The 23442-nt window shown below is 40.6% G+C and overlaps 1 protein-coding gene across 1 annotated transcript; it reads right to left on the bottom strand.

The window, feature by feature from the left end:
* Positions 1-1494: 1494 nt before the first annotated feature.
* Positions 1495-21740, bottom strand: otud4 (OTU deubiquitinase 4). Its single transcript, XM_042401614.1, has 21 exons — positions 21293-21740; positions 19977-20060; positions 17531-17581; positions 17347-17393; positions 16034-16106; positions 15531-15612; positions 13153-13315; positions 12786-12837; positions 12574-12679; positions 12082-12146; positions 11114-11214; positions 10889-10983; positions 10619-10781; positions 9225-9360; positions 9002-9067; positions 7380-8163; positions 5832-6569; positions 4905-4945; positions 3396-4098; positions 3191-3264; positions 1495-2158 (listed from the first exon to the last, which is right to left on the bottom strand). The coding sequence occupies exons 1-21, from the start codon at positions 21431-21433 to the stop codon at positions 1694-1696; spliced, it is 4230 nt and encodes a 1409-aa protein (XP_042257548.1). The 5' UTR covers positions 21434-21740; the 3' UTR covers positions 1495-1693.
* Positions 21741-23442: the final 1702 nt, after the last annotated feature.

Raw genomic sequence — 23442 nt, 5'->3', positions numbered from 1 at the left:
TTTCTGACATTTTATGGACCAAACAACTAATCAATTAATCAAGAAAATAATCAACAGATTAATTGATAATGAAAATAAGCAGGTTTTATGAATTTTGGTTTTATTTTCTGATATAAACGAAGAAACCTAACAGTCAGTAAATCTTCTCGATGCTCTGACACACGGTGCCCTTTGTTTATTTTTCATTTGTCTCCACAGTTTATTTATTTATTTATTTATTTAGCTGATTGTTTGCTCAGATTTCTTTTTTGTTTTCTTCTGTTATTTATTTTTCATTGATTTACTGTAATGAGCCGTCTTGTGTTTCATTATGTTTTGTTTATATATTGAAAAAACTTTGATTACACAAAAAAAAGAAGAAGAAGAAGAAGAAGGGCCGCAACTAACAGCTGTTTTCATTATCGATTTATCTGTTGATTATTTGTCATTTGGTCTGTAAAATATCAGAAAATAAAGAAGAAAAAGAAATATTGATCAGTGTTTCCCAAAGCCAAAGACGACGTTCTCAAATGTTTCATCCACAACTCAGATATTCAGTTTACTGTCATAAAAGACGAAAAGAAACCAGAAAATATTCACATTTAAGAAGCTGAATCAGAGAATTCTGACTTTTCTCCTTTAAAAAACCCCAATTAAACTGATTAATTGATTATCATAGTAGTTGGTGATTAATTTAATAGTTGGCAACTAATCGATTAACGGTTGCAGCTGTAAGAAAAGCTCGCCGACCAACAGACACGCGGAGCTTCTTATACGTGTTCAAGAGAAGATACAAAGTCTGGAATCTGACTTCCTACTCGGTAAAAAGCGCTAATTAGCTTTCTCTCAGAGAGAGTTGAGATAAAAGATCGACACCGTTCACGTCTGTACGCTACATATGAATCAGCTGGTTAGCTTAGCTTAGCTTAGCTTAGCATTAGCCTCAGTCTAAAAGGTAACAAAATCAACCAACCAGCACCTTTAAAGCTCACCAATCAACACATTATATCTGTTTGTTTAATCCAAACAAAAACTTATGTGTAAAAACAACTTGTTTCCAGGCTTTACGCTAAGCTAAGCTAACTAGCTGCTAGCTGTAGCTTCATATTTAGCATGCGGACATGAGCGTGGCGTCCATCTTCTCATGTAGCGCTCTGCAAGAAAGTGTAAGAGTGTGTTTCCCAAATATGTCGAACTATTCGTCCCGACAAATCTGACTTCAGAGTGCAAAACTCAAAAAGAGGGTTTTTAGCGTTTTAGCGTCGCATCGACATGGTGGTCAACTTTGTGCTGTTTGTATATAATCCTCAAAAACACACGTTGAGTTTGACGTTCTCGGTGTGGTGAACGGTTCGGAAACGTGACGTTGACGTGTAAACTCACACTGACAGTTGCTAACATGCTAAGCTAACGAGCTATCGGTGAAAGAGAATCTGGATAGTGTTCATGTTTTTTCCTCCGAAACAAGCTAGAGCATTTAGACGCACTGAACGACACAGCTTCTGATTTTCAGACTCTTTTTTTTTTTTTTTTAAGTGTTCCGACGTCCACCAATCAGATCGCATCTCCCAGCAGTGACAAATAGTGATTGGACGAGAAAAAAAAAAAACAACAAAAAGGAAACAGACGAATAAAAAGAAACCACAAAACCTTGAGAGTGAAAAGAAAAGAAGAAAAGCAAACACCTGTGTCCTCTCCTCTCATTGGTCGAGAGCTAGTATCCTCTCTCCCGCCCCCGATGGGAGGAGCTAAACTGAATTCCCGCCCCCGTCTCCCCTGCCTGCCTCCTCCTGTGCGCCCCACCTCTCCCCCGACCTCCTCCTCCTCCTCCTCCTCCTCCTCCTCCTCCTCTGTAGCCCTTCCTCAAGCCTCTGTGGTTGGACATCGGAGGTTTGAACCCCTCTGATACCTCCCAGGTGTTGTCCGTGTTGCAGCCGACCGACAGAGGATCTGACATGGCAACGGTTGCCGGGAAGCTCGTCTCAAGGGAAGCGTACGGTTTGCTGTGATTGTGGGGTTTGTGCTGGTGACGGTACATGCGGGGCGGGTTGTTGTCACCGTGGCCGACGGACCTCTTGGACATGAGGTCATAACGTCCTGGAGAGCCGGGGGTGCTGCTGGGAGTCTGAATGGTCGCCATGGAGACATCCTTGACTTCAGGCTCAGAAACCCAGGCGACCTGAGACGGACGACAACAGGTTTTTACTTGCTTTAATACCTCGCTGTTACTACTACTACACTTTAGTACTACATATTAATTACTACTACTTAGTAAAAGTATCAATACAACAATGTAAAAATACTCCATTACAAGTAAAAGTACATAAGTATTATGAGCTTGATGTAGTTAAAGTATTGCAGTAAAAGTACATAAGTATTATGAGCTTGATGTAGTTAAAGTATTGCAGTAAAAGTAGTGGTTTGGTCCCTCTGACTGATATATTATTATATATGACATCATTAGATTATTAATAGTGAAGCATCAGTGTTAGAGCAGCATGTTACTGTTGTAGCTGCTGGAGGTGGAGCTAGTTTACACTACTTTATATAAAGTTAGCTAGTTTAGTCCAGTGGTTCCCAACCTAGGGGTCGGGCCCCTCCAAAGGGTCAGCAGATAAATCTGAGGGGTCGTGAGATGATTAATGGGAGAGGAAAGAAGAAAAAACAAAGTTCTGATACACAAATCTGTTTTCAGTTTTTGGACTTTTTCTCTAATCTTTGATTTTTGCTGAAATATTGGATCATTTGAACATTTATTGAAATGAAAGCATGTGAGAAGTTTAGAGGGAAAAATCACTATTTGGTGGAGCTGTTAACAACTCATAGACGTGTGAAATGTGACCCCGACTACACACTGCTTTTTGTAAGACGTCAGACGCCAAAAAGGTTGGAAACCACTGGTTTCATCTTTAACAATGTGTTGTATTTTAAAAGCTTGTTATATTATCCATTGTGTCAAATCTTCATCTGAAAAGTAATTAAAGCTGTTAAATAAATGTAGTGGAGTAGAAAGTACAATATTTCCCTCTGAAATGTAGAAAGTAGCATCACATGGAAATACTCAAGTAAAATACCTCACAAATGTACTTAAGTATAGTACTTAGTTACTTTCCACCACTGCTACTATATTTTTACTATGTTTTATTATTATTACTAACAACAGTACTATTGTGTGTGTGTGTGTGTGTGTGTGTGTGTGTGTGGTTCGTACTATGGGCGTGTTGTTGAGTGGCGGGTCGACCAGCAGCACTGGGGTCAGACTCTCTCCCTGCTCCTTCTTCAGGCCTGATGGGAAAGAGAAACTTCCCATTAAAAGCTGCTTGTTGAATCCCGCATTTAAGGACTTCGTTACCCAGAAGTCCTCTTGTTTTATTTTTGGACTTATTCAAGTTGTAAAATAAAAACTGTCTACGCACCAAAACCCGATACGCCAGGAGCCACCATTGTTCTGCTGTTGTTAGCATTAGCCACGTTAGCAGCAGCAGGACCCTCCAGAGGACCGGGGATTCGGCCAGGCCCGTGTCCAGGAACGGGTCCAGGCATGGGGCCCCCGTTGCCGGTGTGAAGCTGCTCCATTGGACTGTGGCTCACCTGGAGCTCCTCAGGGGTGGCTGACGATGGATATCCCAGCGAGGAGGGGGTGTACTGGGGCATGCTCTGGGGGTACAGCTGGTGTCCTGAACCTTGACCCGGGTGGTAGCCCTGAGTTGAGGGTGGCGGGGTCGGGTACGGAGGACTCGGGGCCGGGTACCGAACGGGGTAGCTCGTGTTTCTGGGGTTTCTGGTTGGGGGCATCTGGTGTTGTTGCCAGGGCATCCTGTGGGGTGGGGGCTGGGTGACGGGGTACCCCGCCGGGTTCTGGGCTGGCTCACTGGGATGGGGGGGCTCAGTGGGCGGGGCCTGCGGGGCAACATGGTGGTCATACTGAGGCGCCACCGAGGCTGAAGTGGAAGCGTACTGGGGGTGCGGGTACACCTCCTGGTGTCTGGCGGGGGGGTTGGGAGGAGGGTAGTGGGGGGTCGGAGAGGGGGAGCGAGAGGGGAGTTTGGGGTTCAGGGTGTAGGCTTGCTGGAGTGGGAGGAGGTACATGTAGGGCGGGTACAGCGGGACGGAGTACGCCTGGAACGGAGACGGAGGTCAGAGTTCAGCAACAACGTCAGAACATTTCACAGGATTTTATTTATTTATTTATTTACATCATTACAGATAAATCTGCTGAAACCGCATCGGCCCGCTGTGACCCGGGTCTGAGTAAACCAGGTTCGGGTCAAAATGCCCTTAAAAAACGTAAAACTGCCCTCAGACTTGGGATGACGGAAGCTTTTAACTGCCTTTGTTAAATAAACATTAAACAAAACATTTTTTGTTCCTGTCGGGCAGCAGATCAGTTTTTCAGGCTCTTTGTTTCCACTTCCAACAATGAAAATAACTTTAATTTTAGAGATTTATTCATTAGATTTAAATGTTTTCCTTTAGTTATGAATATGTAACAAAATATATGCAAAATATAGAAGTATGCACATGTTGGATCAGTGAATGAATGATGTATAAATGTATATTATATATATGTATTTATAACATTTCAGTGAGTTAAACGACCTTGATAATAAACTCAATAACAATAAACTGGTCAACGGCTCTGAGAGCTTTAAGTCTACAAAAATTCAATTTATTTCAAGATACGTAGCTAATTAGACTCAATCGTTACATACAGTGATGTTCACTACTAGCATAACGAGCTTCGTACAGCTGCGGCTGCAGACGAGACGAGCAGGAAGCGTCGTATTTAACGTTCTGCTCGTATCGTCTCCCTCGCCGCTGGTTGTTGTTGTTGCTCTGATGGCAGCGAGACGTCGACTCAACAAGTCGACTGATATTAAATAAATCAGAGAATGAATCTGATTCATCGACATTTATTTTCTTACCTTGACGCCCAAGTTGAAGAAAAACCTCAAGACGTTGACATCTGCAGAGGAAAACAAACACGACGAGTTTATTCCTTTATAATGAACGTAGTTGTTATTGATACTATATGATTTATATACATTCTGTGTAATAATATAATGTCAACATAAAACTTACAATTACATACATTTCTAACTTTGTGTCCCTTCTTTTAATATTAACTGACATAAATAACGAGTCAGATCTGATATTTTTCTCATAACGTTGTGTAGTTCCAGTATTTAACGAGGATTACGTCTCGTTCTTGACGAGCGGCGATCAAACTTTAAATAACTGATACAGATTCACAAACAGTTCCCTGATCAATACAAATCCTGGTCTTGTGGATTAACTCAGGACGTCCAAACCTTTAACTCAACGGTGACATTTAGTTTTTATATTATTCATTAAACTGCTTTTAATGTGCGATTTAATGGCTTTTAGTGTGTTTTTCATAGTTTAGGATCTTTTTAACTTGTATAAAGTGTCTGAGTATCTTAAAAAGTGCTCTATAAATAAAACGCATGATTATTATTATTATTATTATTATTATTATCATTTCTTCCTTCGTGTTCTCTCTGATTGGTTCGATGCTGCGATCATTAAACTTTATTTGTAAAGTGTTTGTTGTGTTTTATTTTAAATCCTTTTATTTGTCTGTAAAACACTTTATAGCATCTAAACATTAATGTGACTTAACTCATTTTTAAAGGCGACACAATTAGTCAATTAATCAATTAGTCAAAAATCAGAAAATCAATTTGCAACAATTTTGATTATCGAGCAAAAATGTCTAAAATTTTCAGGTTCCAGTTTCTCATTTTTTGAACATCTTCATTCAGAAACATCTTTTTATAGAACAAACGATTAATTGATAATAATCATTAGTTGCGGCCCTGCTGGCTCACCTTGCGGCAGGTCGTCCCCGGACTTGCTGATGGAGTAGGGCGGGTTCTGGACCACGTCCCCCTTCTCTCCCTGGGGGAAGCCGGGGTACAGCACGTCCTGGTAGAGCTGAGACAGCTGCTGCAGTGGAACAGTTCCTGGGATGGACTGGTGGTGCTGGTGGGGAGGATGGGGATGTGCTGACTGTAACTGGGGGTGGTGGGAGGGAGGATGAGGCGGCTGGGACTCGGGCTGAGCTGGAGGGGCTGGGGCCTCCGTTTGGTTCTGGGTGTTTGGGGTCTGGGTTTGGAGAGGGGGATGGGTCGGGGAGGCGGAGAGAGAGAGGGAGGGATGAGGCACTTGGGAGGGGTGAGGAGGCTGAGCCGCCTGGGGCTGCATAGAGGCGGAGACGGGGACCGGGGGCGCTCCTGGAGCAGGGTGAGACTGGGACTGTGGGACGTACTGGGCCTGAGACTGGGGCTGGAGGTCTGCCTGCCTCTGGATCTGGTTTTGCGGCACAGATGCCACTTCAGTGTGGGACTGATGCTGAAGGTGAGGAAGAGAGGACTCGGTCTGCATCTGGGGCATCGAGATGTGGTTTTGGGGTAGAGATGCTTGACTTTGGGTCTGGATCTGTGCCAGAGAGGACTGGGTTTGGGTCTGGGACACACAGATCTGGCTCTGGCTTTGGGGAACCTGGGGATGAATCTGGGCCAGAGAAGGCTGGAAGGTCTGAGGAGCCCCGATGTTTGACAACGAATCTGAAAAACAAGCAAAGACGTAGAAATCAGATGATGTCACGTAAGGAGCTGAGAGACCCGTCAACCAATCAGATCAATCAGATCAATCAGATCAATCAGATCAATCACCATCAATGAGCAGAGGTGATCGGACAGGAAGGATACCGTGTTTACATTTTAGGACACGAAGCGAAACCTTCTTCAAACTAAAAGGTTTCAGTAAAAACTATTTCAAGTCCAAAACGACACATCAAGTTCTGAGTCTCATTTTAAAAGCTGACCTGAGACCTGATCCCTCAGACCTGATCCCTCAGACCCGAGACCTGATCCCTCAGACCTGATACTAGACGTCTAATGTGTTATTTCATGACATCTTAGATTGATTAGTCAAATCGACAGGAAGTTAATCAGCATGTAAATTGATAATCTAATAACCGTTTTAGTCATTTATTTTAAGCGAACGTGCTGAAACCTGCTGGATTTAACTTCTAAAATACGATTTAAAGCTTTTATTTATCAAACATGATAATAAACTGAATATTTTTGGATGGTTGATCAGACAAAACTCATCTGATCAGAACAACGATACAAGATGAAACTAGAGTTTGATTGATCAACAACAGATAACTGCTTTAGTCATTTTTATCATCTAAATATTATAAATTGTAATAATGTCAAATATTCTGTGGTTGCACAAGTTTTTCTGTCACATGTGATAATAAACTGAATATTTTTGGATTTCCGACTGTTAATCTTATAAAACGAGACATCTGAAGACGTTTTTTGTTTACTTTCTGATATTTTATAAACAAAACAACGATTTCTTCTTACTCGGGGTTTGTGCTGCAGCCGTCGGAGCCTCGTGGACTTGAGGAGCGTGATGGATAAACGATGAAGAGGAGGAGCTCTGGGCTGAGGAGGGGAAGGCGGGCGGGCTGGGGGAGTGAGGGAGAGAGGAGACGGGCGGGGAGGAACGGGGGAGGAAACCCTGCGCGGCGACGGGAGAGGGAGCGATGGGAGCGATGAAAGTGGGCGGTGGGATTGAGGAGGAGGGAGGAGGAGGAGGGGAGGAGGAGGAGGAGGAAGATGACTGAGGAGGAGGAGGAGGAGAGGAAGAAGAGGAGAGGGCGGGTGGGACTGGAGGTGATGAAGCGGCGGGGAGGGCGGGGGTGAGGAGGGAGAAGAGGGTGGCGGATGACGGGACGGAGGGAGGTTTAGTAGCAGCGGAGGGAGGAGAACCGGGAGGAGCGCCGACAGCCAGCGCGTAAGAGAGTGTGTTTGTTTTATCGGTCGGGGCAGCACAGGCGAGTGGCAGGCTGGGGGTGGAGCTGGACACCGGAGCAGCAGCAGCAGCGGCAGCAGCGGTGGCGGTGATGTACATGTTGGGTGTCGGAGCCTTGAGCGAGCCCAGCCAAGCAGGATCAGGGTCTGAGCTCACTGATGGAGCAGCAGGAGGAGCAGGAGCAGGTCTGGCAGCAGGGAGGGTGGGGTTAGTGGGTGTGGTTGTGATCGTAGTAGGTGCAGCAGCAGCAGCAGTCGTGGTCGCAGGTGGCGGAGTGGAGGATTTGGGTCTTTCAGAGGGAGACGACGCTCTGACGTCTTCAACTGGACTCATCTAAAAAAACAAAGAAGAAGAAATATTTAAAATATTTAAAATAAACTTAATTGATCTCAGGAGGCAAAAATCAGCATTAAAACAACACAAGAAGGAACCAACGAAGAAGATAAAAACATTATATTAACAGTTTCTCTCCTCATGAGGCTTCACAGTTAAAACAAACATTTTTAACATAAAAGTTTTATAAAGATCGTTTTACATGAGATTCTTATCGGAGCTTCAAACATTTATAAAGTCGATGTGTTTAATAAAATAAGAACATAAAGCAGCTGTGGATGAAACATCTGTAGCGTAAGAAGAGTGTAGAGATTTGATCTCACAGTCGCTGCAGCAGGAAACGACGTGTAAACCGTCAAAATAAGAGAAGAAGTGAAGACAAACTGATTTTAGGAAAAAATCAGCCGTTTACAAGATTCATGCTGTTAAATTAATTCCCAGATATTTGATTTAATTTATTATTTATTTATATAAATATCAGCATATTATAAAGATTAAACAGGTTAAAACACTTACAGGAGGCTGAACAGGACTCAGTTATTTATATAAATGAAACACTTTTGTCTATTAGGATCATTTTTTGAAAGCGTTACATAAAGTTGTTAATGTTTAATTTGTGGAGACAGAAGTGAAGCACAAACTGAACTTTGTCCTGAGATTCAGATAAACATTTATTTATTTATTTCTAACTAGAGATAAATAAATAAATACAAAGTGTCTCCACCAACCAACATTATAGTGTTATAAACTGTATATTAACTGTTTAAATACTCGTTATAATTATATAAACGCTGAATCAGGAGACTTGAAGTTAAGTTTTACTGATAAATAAAGTTACCGTCTTGTTTCTCAGAGATCGTTTCTTCTCGGCTCCTTTCTTCCTTCCTGCTGCTTCACTCTGAATCTGAGAACAACAAACAAACAAACATATTTATTATATTTATCAGCTGTGACGTCCTCAGATAAGAAGCAATATCATAATAAGTATCTACGAGTTCATCTGCAACCACTGAGGTCACGTTATTGATTGACGGGTGTCCCGTGTGTGTCATGTGACTCACCCCGAGAGCGGGGAAGCTGTGTTCGTCTCTGAGCTGGATCTCCACCAGCGCCACGTTCCTCTCCTCTTCCTCTTTGGCCAAACGCTGCTCCTCCGTCAGACCGAAGAGCGACGAGTCGGCCGAGCTCACGGACTTCCTGTACGATACAAATAACATCACGGTGTTTACTGGTGTGTTTGTCTCCAGACAGCAGGAACGTTTCAGGTTTAAGATGTTCACATGAAAAGTGTTGAACTCAAAACACTTTCTGTTATCAGCTGATCAAACAAAAACCTCACTGAATGAAGTTTATTAATACCGGATCATAACCCGGGACAGATACGAGATAAAAAAGGTTGATTTACAAGCTCATTTCTAGTTACTTTAAAGTATATTTACATCTGTCTGTAAACTAATTCTAACAGCCGTTATGAGATAAAACAACAAAAACAACAACAAGACAAAAACAACAAGATAAAAAAGTGAGTTGATAATCAGCTTACAGCTTCTTTATTTACACTCTCGCGTGTAATCAGGGGTGTAAAACTCATAAAAATCTTACATCTAGTCTAAACACATAATCACATATGACAAGTAACATAAATACAAACATGGATTCAAACATTTATCTTTGTTTACTATAATAAAACCAGAACTGACTGAAAACTGAAAACATATTTAAAGCATTAATATGTAACATCTGACCAGATGTTAATGTTTCCTGCTGCAGCTTGTTGCTTTTATTCACAGTGAAACAAACTAAACTAAACTTTACACACATTGATTTCACTGCTACGTTCACAGCTGGACTGCTAAACTTATACTCTCTCTATTTTTTAATAATGATTTTTTTGAGGGAGCTGAATGTAACGTTCTTCTGAGACCTGCAGATACTCTGTACTCACTACATCCTCTGGTTTATGTGTTTTTTAAACCTGCAATAACTGATTTTTTTGTCCACTAGTTTTCCACAGTAGTGAACACGACACTGACACATCATCAGCTTTTAAGTTGATGATATGAATGGACTCGTGTTTCTGTCCAATATTCACTCTCTTTTAGCTCGGTTTTTACTCTCCACCAGCTCCTGAGGGAAATATCTGGTTCTTTAGCTGCTAAATGCTCCACTATGTTCACCAGCTAGTGTACAGCTAACTGTGTCTGTTTGCTGTTTGGTGTTGAGCAGGTAGTGAACAGTGGCTTTTTAGAGCTTTTTCTCTGAAAACAGCTGCCTGCTGCAGCAGAAAACGACGCTATGAGAGCGCTGAGAGTGAACCAGACCAGTAAAGTTGCAGCCGGACAGATAAACACCGAGCTGAAACTCACGATAAATCTCCGTATAGCTGCTGATAATTCATCACTACCATTCAATATAAAAACATTAATCATAGCAGCTTTGTGTGCTGTTGTTGTACCTGTTGCTTCTCGCTGCTCCCTGCTCCTCTACGGTGGCCTGCGGGGGCCAGGAGTGCTGCTTCAGCATGCGTCCACTGGAGCCCGGAGCTGTCGCCTGGGCAACAGAGGAGGATGCTGGGGCGGGCTTCCCCCTGCCTCTGCCTCGACCCCTCTCCTCCCAATCTGAGACACACGATTTCAACAAAAATTAAGAAATGAGAACACAGTTTATAGTTTATACTTGTGTGTGTGTGTGTGTGTGTGTGTGTGTGTGTGTGTGTGTCCTCTACCTCCGTGTCCGTTGCTGAGCCTCTTGTCTCGGTTGCCCACAGTACTCCAGCTGCCCTCCTCACTGGGAGGACGCAGGTTCCACAGAGGCACCTGTCTACACACACACACACATAACTGTCAGCATCTGATACACACCGTCATGTATAGAGTAGCGTGTGTGTGTGTGTGTGTGTGTGTGTGTGTGTGTGTGTGTGTGTGTGTGTGTGTGTGTGTGTGTGACCTACTTCTTGCCCAGTTCTTCTATTAAAACTGTCACCAGACCGTTGTTGGGAGGAACCTCCTTGACGGTCGCGTTGTAGATCCGTCCGCTGCCCTCAAGACGAACCTACAGGTCACACACACACGCACACACACACACACACACACACACGCACACACACACACACACACACTATAAATACGATTGCAAAGACACAAACTGCCATTTTTGTGTTAATACAATGTTGCGTTCACATCTCTGTCTTCACTGAGACAGATCAACAAAAGGAAAACAGCTGAATCTCTTCTTCTTTGTTCTATTTTCAGTCCTTCAAATGTGCTTTCAATGGAAGTGATGGAGGCCAAAATCCACAGTGTGTCCACACAGTCATTTAAAAGTTGATGAAGCTTATATGAGTCTTCATCAGTCTGAGTTAGTCATGTCAAGTGGATATCTGACACATTTTTAACATCAAATTCCCTCTTTGTGTTTCCTCGGACAGTGTTTCCCTGTTGAGCTGCAGGTGGAAGAATAGTAACAAAAAGAGGAACTTTGGCACTTAAAAGACTGTAACGTTGAAATATATCTACTTGATTTGACTCATTTGGACGCTGAAGCTTCATATTAGCTTCAGATAAACTTTCATCACTTCCATTGTAAGGTCATTATGAAGGGATCTTCTAATGGTCAGTATGAACAGGAGGAACGATTACAGCAAGAGAAACATGTTTCACTGTTCATTTGGGCTCCTGACTGTTATAAGACTTGAATGAATGTTTCCTTTAATTGCAGGAGTCGTTACCAAGCAGCTGCACATAAATCCAGATCAATGACAACAGCTTGTGATCGGCTATATTAACGTTTAAATGATCAATAAACAGCTGGAAGCAACAGAAGTTCAGTTCTTGGGTGAGAAACACGGGGACGGATGTGTTTCTACATTGAACCTGCTTCATGTGGACGTATCTCACACACACACACACACACACACACCTGGCAGCGATCTCCTGCAGTGTACTGCATCCCTGCAGCGATGCAATAATCCAGCTTCTGTTGCGCTAAAAAGGAAAAAACAAACAAACAGACAAACTTTATGTACAACACTTGATCTGATCGTTTCTCTCTGGTTGGAATAAATATATTCTCTCTGTGCGTGTTTGCTCCATGTGGAGGTAACGTTAGATGACATGATGGTAGAGAGAGAGAGTGTGTGTGTGTTTACAGTTTAGGCTGTTTGTCAGTGAGTAAATGCTAAATGCTGTGGCCTGTAGGAACATTTCGACACAACGTCTTGATGTGTTCGTCACTTTTTGCACACGTCACACAGCTGTTACGATTAAAACACCAGAACGTATCAGATCACATGACACGTAAATAGTTAACCTGAAATCTTCAGTTGGAAAGATTTCAAAAAGTGTGAATGTAACCGTGTGTGTGTGTGAGTGTGTGTGTGTGTGTGTGTGTGTGTGTGTGTGTGTGTCTCACCTCTCTTGGTCTTGTGCCAGACGTCGTATTCTACGTTTCTTAACAGCGTTGGGTTCAGAGAGCGTCTCGCCCTCTCAGGCAGCTGCTGCCGGCCACGCCCGCGGCCCTGATACACACACACACACAATTACACAATTACACAATTACTCAGCAATATTATACACCACAGGTAAGCGAGTGTGTGTGGGAGTTGACGTGTGTGTGTGTGTTACCCTGTAACTCTGGCTGTGTCTCGGAGCAGACGTACTTGTTCCATTTTCCACCCTGAGTCATAAAACAAACATCACGAGGTCGTAAAAAACGGTTTATAGTTAAACTTTAATTATCTGTTGATATGAAGGAAAAAAATTTACCAAATAAATAAGAAGAGAACGAACAGAAGAAGATGAGTGAAGAATACGAGAGGAACAGTAGATCAAATATGAAATATGGCTGCAACCAACGATTATTATTCATCATTGTCTTGATTTATCGATTAGTTGTTTGGTCTTGTTTTGTCGCGACCAACAGATCAAACTCACTCTGCATCTTCTTATGTTGATGAGAAAACAATCAAAATGTTTTATTATGAGTTCCTACCAGGGCGCATCGCCGGCGTCCAGGTCCGACTCGTCGCTGCTGGCGCAGGCGGCCATGTTGTCGTCACTCAGGAGGTCGGATTGTCGGCTGACCCGCTGACACACACCCAGAAGACTCCGGTCCACCTTAAAGACGCCGTCGTACAGCAGCTCGTACAGGATGGCTGCAAGAGACACAGAGAGAGAGTCAGGACCAGGGGACTAATGTCCCCCTAAGACCTGAACCCTGAACCCTCACAGACTCAACGGACGACACCTGATCAGTGCGAGAGGCTGCGAGGGCTCTAAATGGTAAATAATCTTAATCTATTGTTCACCAGCTGGTTAACGATCACTAACGCTGCGCTCAGACTACAGGAGTTTTTATCCCCAACTCAACCCAATCGGAGGATCTTGGTCGGTACCGATGTTCGGACCAGAACATCAGGTAACGTGACGGGTTTACAGATCCAGTCTTAAACCTCCAGGGACCAGTTTCACAAAGGTATTTTATACTGGTCTGTAGTGTTAGGCCAGTCTTAATTTTGCTTATAGATTAGTCTAATGCAAATTAGACACCTTACGCCCCGGCTATCTCAGGCCTAAGACCCATGTTACCATGGTAACAATCAGTGACACCAACTGACCGGTAGCATCCAACATTTCTTTCTTTGTGTTTTGTACCATGTTTTTATGTCTTTTCTGTTCATTGTTACTTTTCACTAAATGTTCCAAGTAAAACGTCCTTGTAACTGTTGAATTCCTCCAAAGGACACATATTTTCTGCTGGGGTAAACAGAGCTGAGTGGTTGGATGCGGTCACTCGGTCGGCCATTTTTTTGTTTTGAAAAACGTCTTAATTTACCCAGAATTCATTGTACCGTAGTCCTACCTAAGATAGTAAGATAAACTGCTTTGTGCAACGGATGAATTTAGACGTCTATGTGAAGTCTGACTATCTGTTATAAGCCACAGTCAAAGTCTGTCTTTGTGAAACCGGCCCCAGAACTGCTCGCAGACTCATCGGGCCGATAACTTCAACCATGTTTGATATTAAGTAAGTAAAAAGGGAGTAAAAATCTGGATGATTACGTCTCTGCTTTCCGAGCGGAACCACAACAGCCGACGAGAACGACAAGTCGACGAGCAGCAGACGGTGTTGCCAAGCAACAGTAAACAATCTAGCCCTTGAGGCTACCGTTAGCTAGCGTGCTACTGTTACAACCTGTGTTGACGGCATCTCCACAAACATCTCGTCACCCAGACCGGTTTAGCTTCTGCTTTTGTTTTTTCTCGATGCAAATCTTTACTAAAGCAGGTTGTTGCAACATGTCAGTCGGTATTTTGTTTACATTTGAGATCACGTGAGACGGCGCATCACTTCCTCTGCCACGATAATGTCCTGTAGTGTGTGATGTTAAAATTAGAGAGAAGAACATCCGTGAAGTTTCTCCTTATCAAACCGTTCATGAGGAAGTGTTTGAGCCGACCTGGACTCCTCGTGTTGTAGTTTATAATTCTAGTAGAAGCTCGACGTATCGTTGGGAGTGTCAATCCGCCATCGGTCTTCTGTTTATTTCAAGTTTTCATCTCCTCGTATTCATCTGACCTGAGTCACTTTGATGATCAGTCCCACACGCAGCTGCTGTGATATTGTTGTAGACGTCACTTCTTGTCTATTTAATTAAAAAGGTCTGTATCTGAATCACAATATTCCATTTCTGTTTTTTCTTAAATATAGATAAAATTTGGTAATTTGGAGACAAGACTCAGCTGCCACCTAACACTGTAACTGTTACACTAAAAGACATTAGTTAAACAGGGCTGGTGGTGGGAAACCGCATTTATGTGGACTCATACTGATACCGATTACTAATAAAACTCTTCTTCAGATGGCGACAGACGTCAGAGCAGAGACCAGACTGTTTATCATCTGCTAATAGCAAGAAAAATACAGTTAACGGTTTGGAGCTGCTGTCAAATTAAAGGTTCGTTTATCTGCTTTTAGTCGAGCGACACCGTCATATAATATTATGTCAATGCAGCAAAATCAGTTCAAGACGAACTGCAACTAAAAATTGACAATTAGTTACAATTTGAAATTTGCACTATGTCTGATTTATTCCCTTTTAGCTTCTTTTTATTTAGAAAAATTTGACACTTTTTAATTGTTTTTATATGTGTTGTACTTATATTCTGTTTTGATGCCTTTTATGCTCTATGTAAAGCACTTTGAACAGCCTTGTTGTTGAACTTGCCTTGCATAGATAACATAACACTGCCATATTGATTCAAACCGTCCAGCCGGAGCGACCAGTATTTAAATATTCACATGTGATATGTGGTTTCCTCAGTTTGAGAAACAGCAGATGAGAAGAGTTGAACTGATAAAACACTCACACTGACAGAGAGCCGTGTTCTTAATGTGGCTGACGGGATAAACGCTGTCGTAGTGATTCCCATTCAGAAAACACAACCGGACCTGAGAGAGACAAATAAAAAAGTTGTTAGTTTAGAGACTCATACAGTTTTTATTCAGTTACTAAAACGGTCATATCAGGAGTTAACAAAGTGAGGAGAGAATATTACAAAACACACTCGCAGCTATAAGGTAATTTAATGGCTCCAATATTTAGATTTTATACATTTTCACTAAATAATTCAGCCTAAAAAGCTTGGAACTAACTGGAAATTAACTCTGTGGCCACTAGTGAAGGTCTTTTATTATTCTTGCTCAACTGTCTTACACATAAAGATCTAAAAATATGATGTTTCAATCTTGTTTTAGCCCCACAGGAGTTCTAAAATAAAGTTAAACTGGAAGCTCAGCGACGCCGCAAGCATCTTAAAATGACTCGATGTTTAAATTCTGTCTCATTAAAACGGCGTGTTTTCAGTCTCACCTTGTCCTTGAAGTTGTTGTCTGTGATGTTGACGGCGGGTTTGCCGGGTTCCTGGAAGATCAGAAAATCCCTCCTGCAGAAAGACAAACAGAGAGAGAGAGAGAGAGAGAGAGAGAGAGAGAGAGAGAGAGAGAGGGGAAGAGGAGGTGAGATGATGACACAGACTCGATGACTCATCAGCGTCAGACCCTGAACTCAGTTGATAAAGTGCAGAAATGTGGAGAGAGATTCTTAGAGATTACAGCTGGACGTCACGGCCGAGAAACAAAATCTAGATTCATGATTTTAATCATTCTGTTTTCCTCCAAAGATTGAAACAGATTATCTGGACAGTTGATTAAATGTAATAAACCATCAGTCATTTTCAGTCTTTCCTTCTCGTAGATGCGACCGTTAAATTCATTAGTCGGTTTTTTAAAGTCAATTACACGTCAGTCAGAGACGATGAACCACCTGGAGTCACGACAGTCCTGTAAACTGCAGCGTCTGCGTTACTTTTTGACTGAAAATAACCTTTCTGTGCATGTTGTAATAACTATTTTCATGATTTAGACGAGGAGGTTTTCAAACTACAGGGTTGAGGCGTGGAGGGGGGGGGTGTGGGTGTGTTTATTTGCGCTCTAGAACGAAACAATCAGAAAATAACCTTTTATTGATCCGATTGGCCGGCTTTCTCGCTACCAGCGCTCCCTCTCTTCATTCACTCTCCAGCTCGCATGACCACAGCTGCTCTCTCTCTCCTTCTCGTCTTTTTTAAAGCGCGTTGGGAAGCCGTCAGCAGAGTCTAACTTTACTTTTAACGTTAGCAAACGAAGAGAAATGTCTTTCCGTCCTCTTGGTGACCTCTTTGTCCTCCCTCCTGGTAAAGTTTACAGCTCTGATCAGTCTGATCTCTGGCTGTGATTAGTCAGCCTTCGGTCACTTGCTTAATTTCCCTCAATTCCTGGATGTCTATGGGATCATGATTGTGTTAATTGATCCCATAGACACTCAACATTTGAGTAAGGTTAGCCTTATATTGCTGTTTGACATACTTTAAAAGTCTGTCTGAAGGACTTTATTAGTGTCTGATTCTGGAAAAGTCAGAAAAACAGTAAAATTTCCCAAAACTACTTTATCTCTGAACCGTCTCTTTAACCAAATCACACACATTCAGGCTGTATGGAGCAACTTTCACTCCTTCAGACATGGTTTGTTCTTCTTTGACTTTGTGTAGATAAAGTTATAAATGAAAAACACATTAAATCACAGAAGAAAATCTCTATTTTTGAAGCTTTACTGGGATCTAAATGCACATTTCAGACGATTCTTACTTGTACATGACGGCCAGCGCGTTGATCTCCACCTCGCCTACCCATTGCTGAAAAACAAAGAAAACCATCATGTTGATTACATCAGTCATAAGTTATAATCAATGACAAAGTGTGAGTTGAAAGATTTAACAAAGAAATGATGTAAATTCAGTTATGATTGGTTTGTTGTCAGTGTTTGTTTTACCTGCGGATCCTGAAGCTTCAACAGATAATCCTCAAAGTCTCCTTCAATAAACTACAACACAGAAAACACACATGAGCTCAAATTACTCAAACTAACAACAACAACAACAATAACAGTCATGTTTTCAACTTCACACACAAGTAAACTTTATTTCTAACCAGAGTTACAAGCTGCTTCACAGCTGCAGAAAATACAAAACCATAAAACACGACAAGTAATAAAACAATTTATAAAAAACAACATAAAACCACTAAAATTATAAAAAGGTTATAAAAATGAAATTATTAGATAAACATGGTGAAATGTGTAGTTAGGTAAAGAGCCAGTGAGGCCAATAGATGAAGGAGTTAAAGGATTAAAGGGCCACAACGAACAATTATTTTCATTATCAATTAATAATTATTAATAATGAATCCATAGAATATTTTTTCAATTAATTAAAACACTTTGTGAAAAGGCAGCTGAGTGTGACGTCTTCAAATGACTCGTTGAGTCAGAAAAACAGCCCAAAACCTGAAGATTCACAGTTTATGACATAAAAACAGAGAAAAGCAGCAAATTCTCACAATTAAAAAACTGGAACCAGAGAATATTTTACATTTTTAATTACTTTAAAAGTGCTTTGAATAATTAAATAGATTGTCAAACCAATTAATTGGGGACTACAGATGCAAATTAGCTTCAAGCTAACTCTGGTGCAGTGCATCTTTAATGTTTCAAACTGTCCCATTCAATAAATAAATCAATCAATTAACGTCTGATTAATTTAATCGCTCTAAAGTCTGATGATATTCTGTTGGTCTCCTTCTATATTTACTCCTGTTTGACTTTTATTAATCTACAGTGATCTACCTGCTGTTTTAAGAAATATTTAGCATTTTAAAAAAAAGAACAAATAAAAGTTCATCTTCATGATCTGTTTAAAAGATTTAAGTCTTCAACAACAACCAGTTTAAAGTTGTTTTTAGTCTTTTCATGGAATTTGTAACACAAACTTTATCCTTCAAAAAAAAAAGGGGGGGAAAAATCAAATTATCAAAAATAAAAATGTGATTTATTTCTGGCTGTGATTTGATTATGAACATCTGGTTGAAAACAGACAACATGACGTCACATCTGTATAATTTCATTAGCTGCTTCAGAGGAGTTTGATAGAAGAAAATAAATGTTCAACAATGTAAAATATGAACAGACACTCAGAAATTAAACCCATTAAAGAAAAACAACAACAACCTGCAGCGACACATCCCGACGTCACAAACACGCCTTATGATTAAAAACTAGTTCTCCAACATTTATCCTCCTGAACACCCACGTTGGACTAAAGCCAATCAGCTCCTGAAACACTGTGCTGGTGCATTGTGGGAAATGTAGGAAAGCGTTGCTGCAGAGCGAGACGAGGTGATTATATCACAACAGAAAAGCACAACAACAAGTTTTGCTTTCAGTTCTTGCTGCTGTCGATCAACTTCGGTTATGAAACAAGTCCAGACACAAACAACCTGCTGAACCTCCTTTATTGTTTATTATTCATGACATTTATATTTCTCTCTTTACTAAAACAGCCAATTACAGATCAGAGAAAGTCACGCATAACTTTCAGTTTCTTGTAACACGCTGCTGTTTCAGAGGAAACCACTGAGATCATGATGAGTCATTTTGTTTTGTATCTATGTCCGTTAGCCCCTCTACGCTGTAAATAAACTAAACAAAAACAAACAAGTAGATAAAGTAAGAAAAAATAAATAAATACTGATTTCTGCTCAGGAAAATCCTCAAATTAACACCTTCAGTGTGTTTTATTCCCTCTTAACATTCATTTAAATGTAGAATCTCAATCTGTGTTTAGTGTCTGAGGTTCATATCAGATGATTGACAGTCAGTGAAGATGTTTCTGGAGTGAGTGGAGAAATATAACTAACTTTAAATATAACTTTTAATTGATTAGTTGTTTGATCTATAAAATGTCAGAAAATAGTGAAAAATGTTGATCACTGCTGACACAACCAAATATACTCAGTTTACTGTTAAAAGAAACTGGAATCAGAGAATTTGGACGTTTTTTTCTTTAAAAAATGACTCCAAACATTAATTGATTATAAAAACAGTTGGCAATTAATTTAATAGTTGACAACTGATCGATTAAATAAAATAAGAATAAATAACAGCTCTAAATAAAACAGAACATTGCAGATACGTCTTTGTTTTCTTCCTGCTCCTGTCTTCAGTCTCAGGTCGTCATGGCAACTCTGAGGGCTTAAATTCCTTCTCAGCTGCTTGTGTTTGTGTTATTTTGACAGAAAATTATCATATTCCACTTCAAACTGAACCAAAACAACTATTATTTCATGTAAACGTGTGTGTGAAGGAGTGAAACCCTCCTGATCAATCACAGTAAATTATTGATGATTGGAAAGGTTCTGATCAGGATATTTATTGTACGTACCGCCTCGTAGCTCTCTCTGTTCTGCTTCAGGAACTCCACACACTTGGCCCGAACTTCAGTATGAAGGCTTTGGCACTGCAGCACCTAGACGGGGTCAAAGGTCGACACGGTGATGAAGTCACAATTACAGGAAACGCTGACGCACAGACATAAAGTATGACGACGAGAGCTGCAATGATCATTAGTTGCCAACTGTTTTGATAATTTATTGTTTTGAGTTATTTTTAAAGAAAAAAACGTCCAAATTCTCTGATTCAGCTTCTTAAATGTGAATATTTTCTGGTTTTTTGGTCCTTTATGACAGTAAAATGAAGGTCTCTTGAGTTGTGGACAAAACAAGACACTTAAGGACGTCTCCTTGAACTTGTTCTCATACTGCGACACTTTATCTGCATCACGTCAGGACAACAAGTTAGAAAAGTAACACATTTAAAAGTGTTTAAAAGTGCAAAGTTCAGAAAAGTTAACTGTTAGATTTGGAAATCTGTTGAAAATCATGTTAGTTCTGTTAACTGTTATTCAACTAGACAGAGATGGGAAGTAACTAAGTACATTTACTCAAGTACTGTACTTAAGTACAATTTTAAGGTACTTGTACTTCACTTGAGTATTTCCATGTGATGCTACTTTATACTTTCTACTCCACTACATTTATTTGACAGCTTTAGTTACTTTTCAGATGAAGATTTGACACAATGGATAATATAACAAGCTTTTAAAATACAACACATTGTTAAAGATTAGAGAAAAAGTCCAAAAACTGAAAACAGATTTGTGTATCAGAACTTTGTTTTTTCTTCTTTCCTCTCCCATTAATCATCTCACCACCCCTCAGATTTATCTGCTGACCCTTTGAAGGGGCCTCGACCCCTAGGTTGGGAACCACTGGACTAAACTAGCTAAATGTATATAAAGTAGTGTAAACTAGCTCCACCTCCAGCAGCTACAACAGTAACATGCTGCTCTAACACTGATGCTTCACTATTAATAATCTAATGATGTCATATATAATAATATATCAGTCAGAGGGACCAAACCACTACTTTTACTGCAATACTTTAACTACATCAAGCTCATAATACTTATGTACTTTTACTGCAATACTTTAACTACATCAAGCTCATAATACTTATAACTTAAATAGGATTTCTCATGCAGGACTTTTACTTGTAATTGAGTACTTTATATTCCTTTACTGTTACTTTTACTGAAGTAAAAGTGTGAATACTGCTGCTAACAGTTCACCTGTACTCAACAAGCTAACAGAAACTGAGCTTCATCTTCAGTTGTAGTTCATGTTACGGCTGTGACGTTACCTGCTCGGCGACAGCCCGAAACAAGCACGACCCGTCTTTGGCAATCTTCTTCCGATGCAAACCGATCGATTTCAGGTATTCATCCATTAATCTCTCCGCTCCCCTCTCCTCGTTACTCTGCAAGCTTCCGCCGCGATCCATGCTAGCGGGGGGCGGAGGGGGCTAGCCGCTAACGCTAGCTGCTCAAATTTGACGACTAACGGTTAAAACTTTTAAGACGCCACCGGCTACAAGTTGCCCAAATCGTCACCGAAGAGCGTTAAATAACTACATTTACCATCTAACGAGTGGCAGACACAACAGTGACAGCTTCTTGTTTCGTTTTTCAGGAAGCCCTGCTCATCCCGTAGAGGATATTCCTGTTTGTGAGAAAGTGAAAGTAGTTCACTCAACTTTAGCTCGCAGTTAGCAGCCAGGCTAACAACTAGCATCACGCCCCCTGCGTCCCTTACGTCGTCAAGGTGGAGATAACGTAACATTACACTTCCGGATATCTACCAAAATAAAGCCTCGATATGTGACATTGTGATTTTTTTTTTTGGAAAGTACTTTTACTCAGCTATTTCACATAAGTACAATTTTGAGGTACTTTTAATATTTCCATTTTTATGCTACTTTATACTTCTACTCCACTACATTAGCTTACAGACTGGAAAATTGTACATTACTTTAATTACATTTTGCTTATATACTTTTACTTAAGAAGGATTTTTCATGAAGGATTTTTTCTTGTAATGGAGTAGTTAATACATCGCTGTACTGGTACTCCACATAGACACACACAGGGGCCCTTCTGTGTTTTCAGTGGGTTCTCCAGGTTCCTCCCACAGACCAGCAACATGCAGGTTAACTGGTGACTCTAAATTGTCTGTAAGTGTGAATGTGAGTGTAAATGGTTGTCTGTGTCTATACTATCTGTGATTTGACTGGCATTCTGTCCAGGGTGTACCCCACCTCTCGCCCAATGTCAGCTGAGATTGGCTCTAAAACACACACACACACACACACACACACACACACAGTCTTGGTCAGCAGGCAGCTTGCTCCACAGTAATTGAATGCAAACATTATGATAATTATATGAAGGATGCATTTAAGCAGGAACATATGTTGGGTGTAGCCACAACTACACTGTGTGGGTTTGATTACTGGTGCAGGACTGTCACATGTATCCTGCGGGAAAATCCCGCGAAATCCCTGATGGAGCTACACGTGGTGCATGAGAGGACAAAACAGTGTGGAGACACCGCAAAGCCCCGCAGAGCCCCGCAGAGCCCCGCCCACTGTGGGCTGAATCAAGCTGCACACAATCAGGCAAACCGGAAATTGGAAATAACTAAAAATAAATGTTACAGAGGAACAGATTTATTAGTAGTGGTGGAAGAAGTACTGAGATGTTTTACTTACATACTGTTCAGCAGTAAAAACATCCTGAACATCACTGTTTTAGCCTGAAAGTTGATGATTTCTCCAAATGTGACCCAGAATATACAAAAATGGAAAACTTTATAAAAACATTTGTGTGAAGCTGATACACAATTTGTAGAATTGACTCATATTTATTTAAAAGTTCAAAAACCACCATTCAAAAATACTGTTGCATTCTTCACATTTAATATAATTAAATTTCAAAACTGAAATCATTAAGTTCTCTTGTTTTATGTGACATGAGACCATTATATAGTGTGATTGTAAAAAATATTGTTGTATTCTGGAAAAAATATATAATTTGGTATTCTGAAAGACTCTCAATGTACTTTTAAATGTACATACTTTGTTTTTGTTAATTGTATTGCCCAATGTTTTTTTATTTATTCATTTACTGCATACATTGTGTCATTAAAGAGACAAAAAATAAAATGGTTTAGAGAGACTGTGTTCAATCAATATACTTTTAATCAATGCACAACAGGTTTGCTCAAATTGCAAAAGTGTTAAACTTTGTCTACAGGACAGCATACATTTTATATATATATATATATATATATATATATATATATATATATATACGGAATATATATGAAGTTTTCAATAACACATGAAAAATTATTTTTCCTGTAATAAGTACCAAATAACATACTCCTTTCCAGGGAAGCTTTTAGGAAAATATGAGAAAATATCTGACCAGAAACCTCGGAAACAAAAAGTTA

This window comes from Thunnus maccoyii, chromosome 22 (assembly GCF_910596095.1).
Source record: "Thunnus maccoyii chromosome 22, fThuMac1.1, whole genome shotgun sequence".
NCBI classification, from domain to species: Eukaryota; Metazoa; Chordata; class Actinopteri; order Scombriformes; family Scombridae; genus Thunnus; species Thunnus maccoyii.
Note: the sequence above shows the minus strand (reverse complement) of the source record. Positions and strands in the feature narration are given on the sequence as shown.

Bases quoted from the DNA above. Each gene is read 5' to 3' on its own strand.
- otud4 (XM_042401614.1), bottom strand. From the start codon at position 21,433: ATGGATCGCGGCGGAAGCTTGCAGAGTAACGAGGAGAGGGGAGCGGAG. The intron at 13,316-15,530 runs GTGAGTGTTTTA...TGTCTCTTGCAG, and splicing joins GAACACGGCTCTCTGTCAGT to CCATCCTGTACGAGCTGCTG. The intron at 11,215-12,081 runs GTGTGTGTGTGT...TGTGACCTGTAG, and splicing joins CTGCAGGAGATCGCTGCCAG to GTTCGTCTTGAGGGCAGCGG.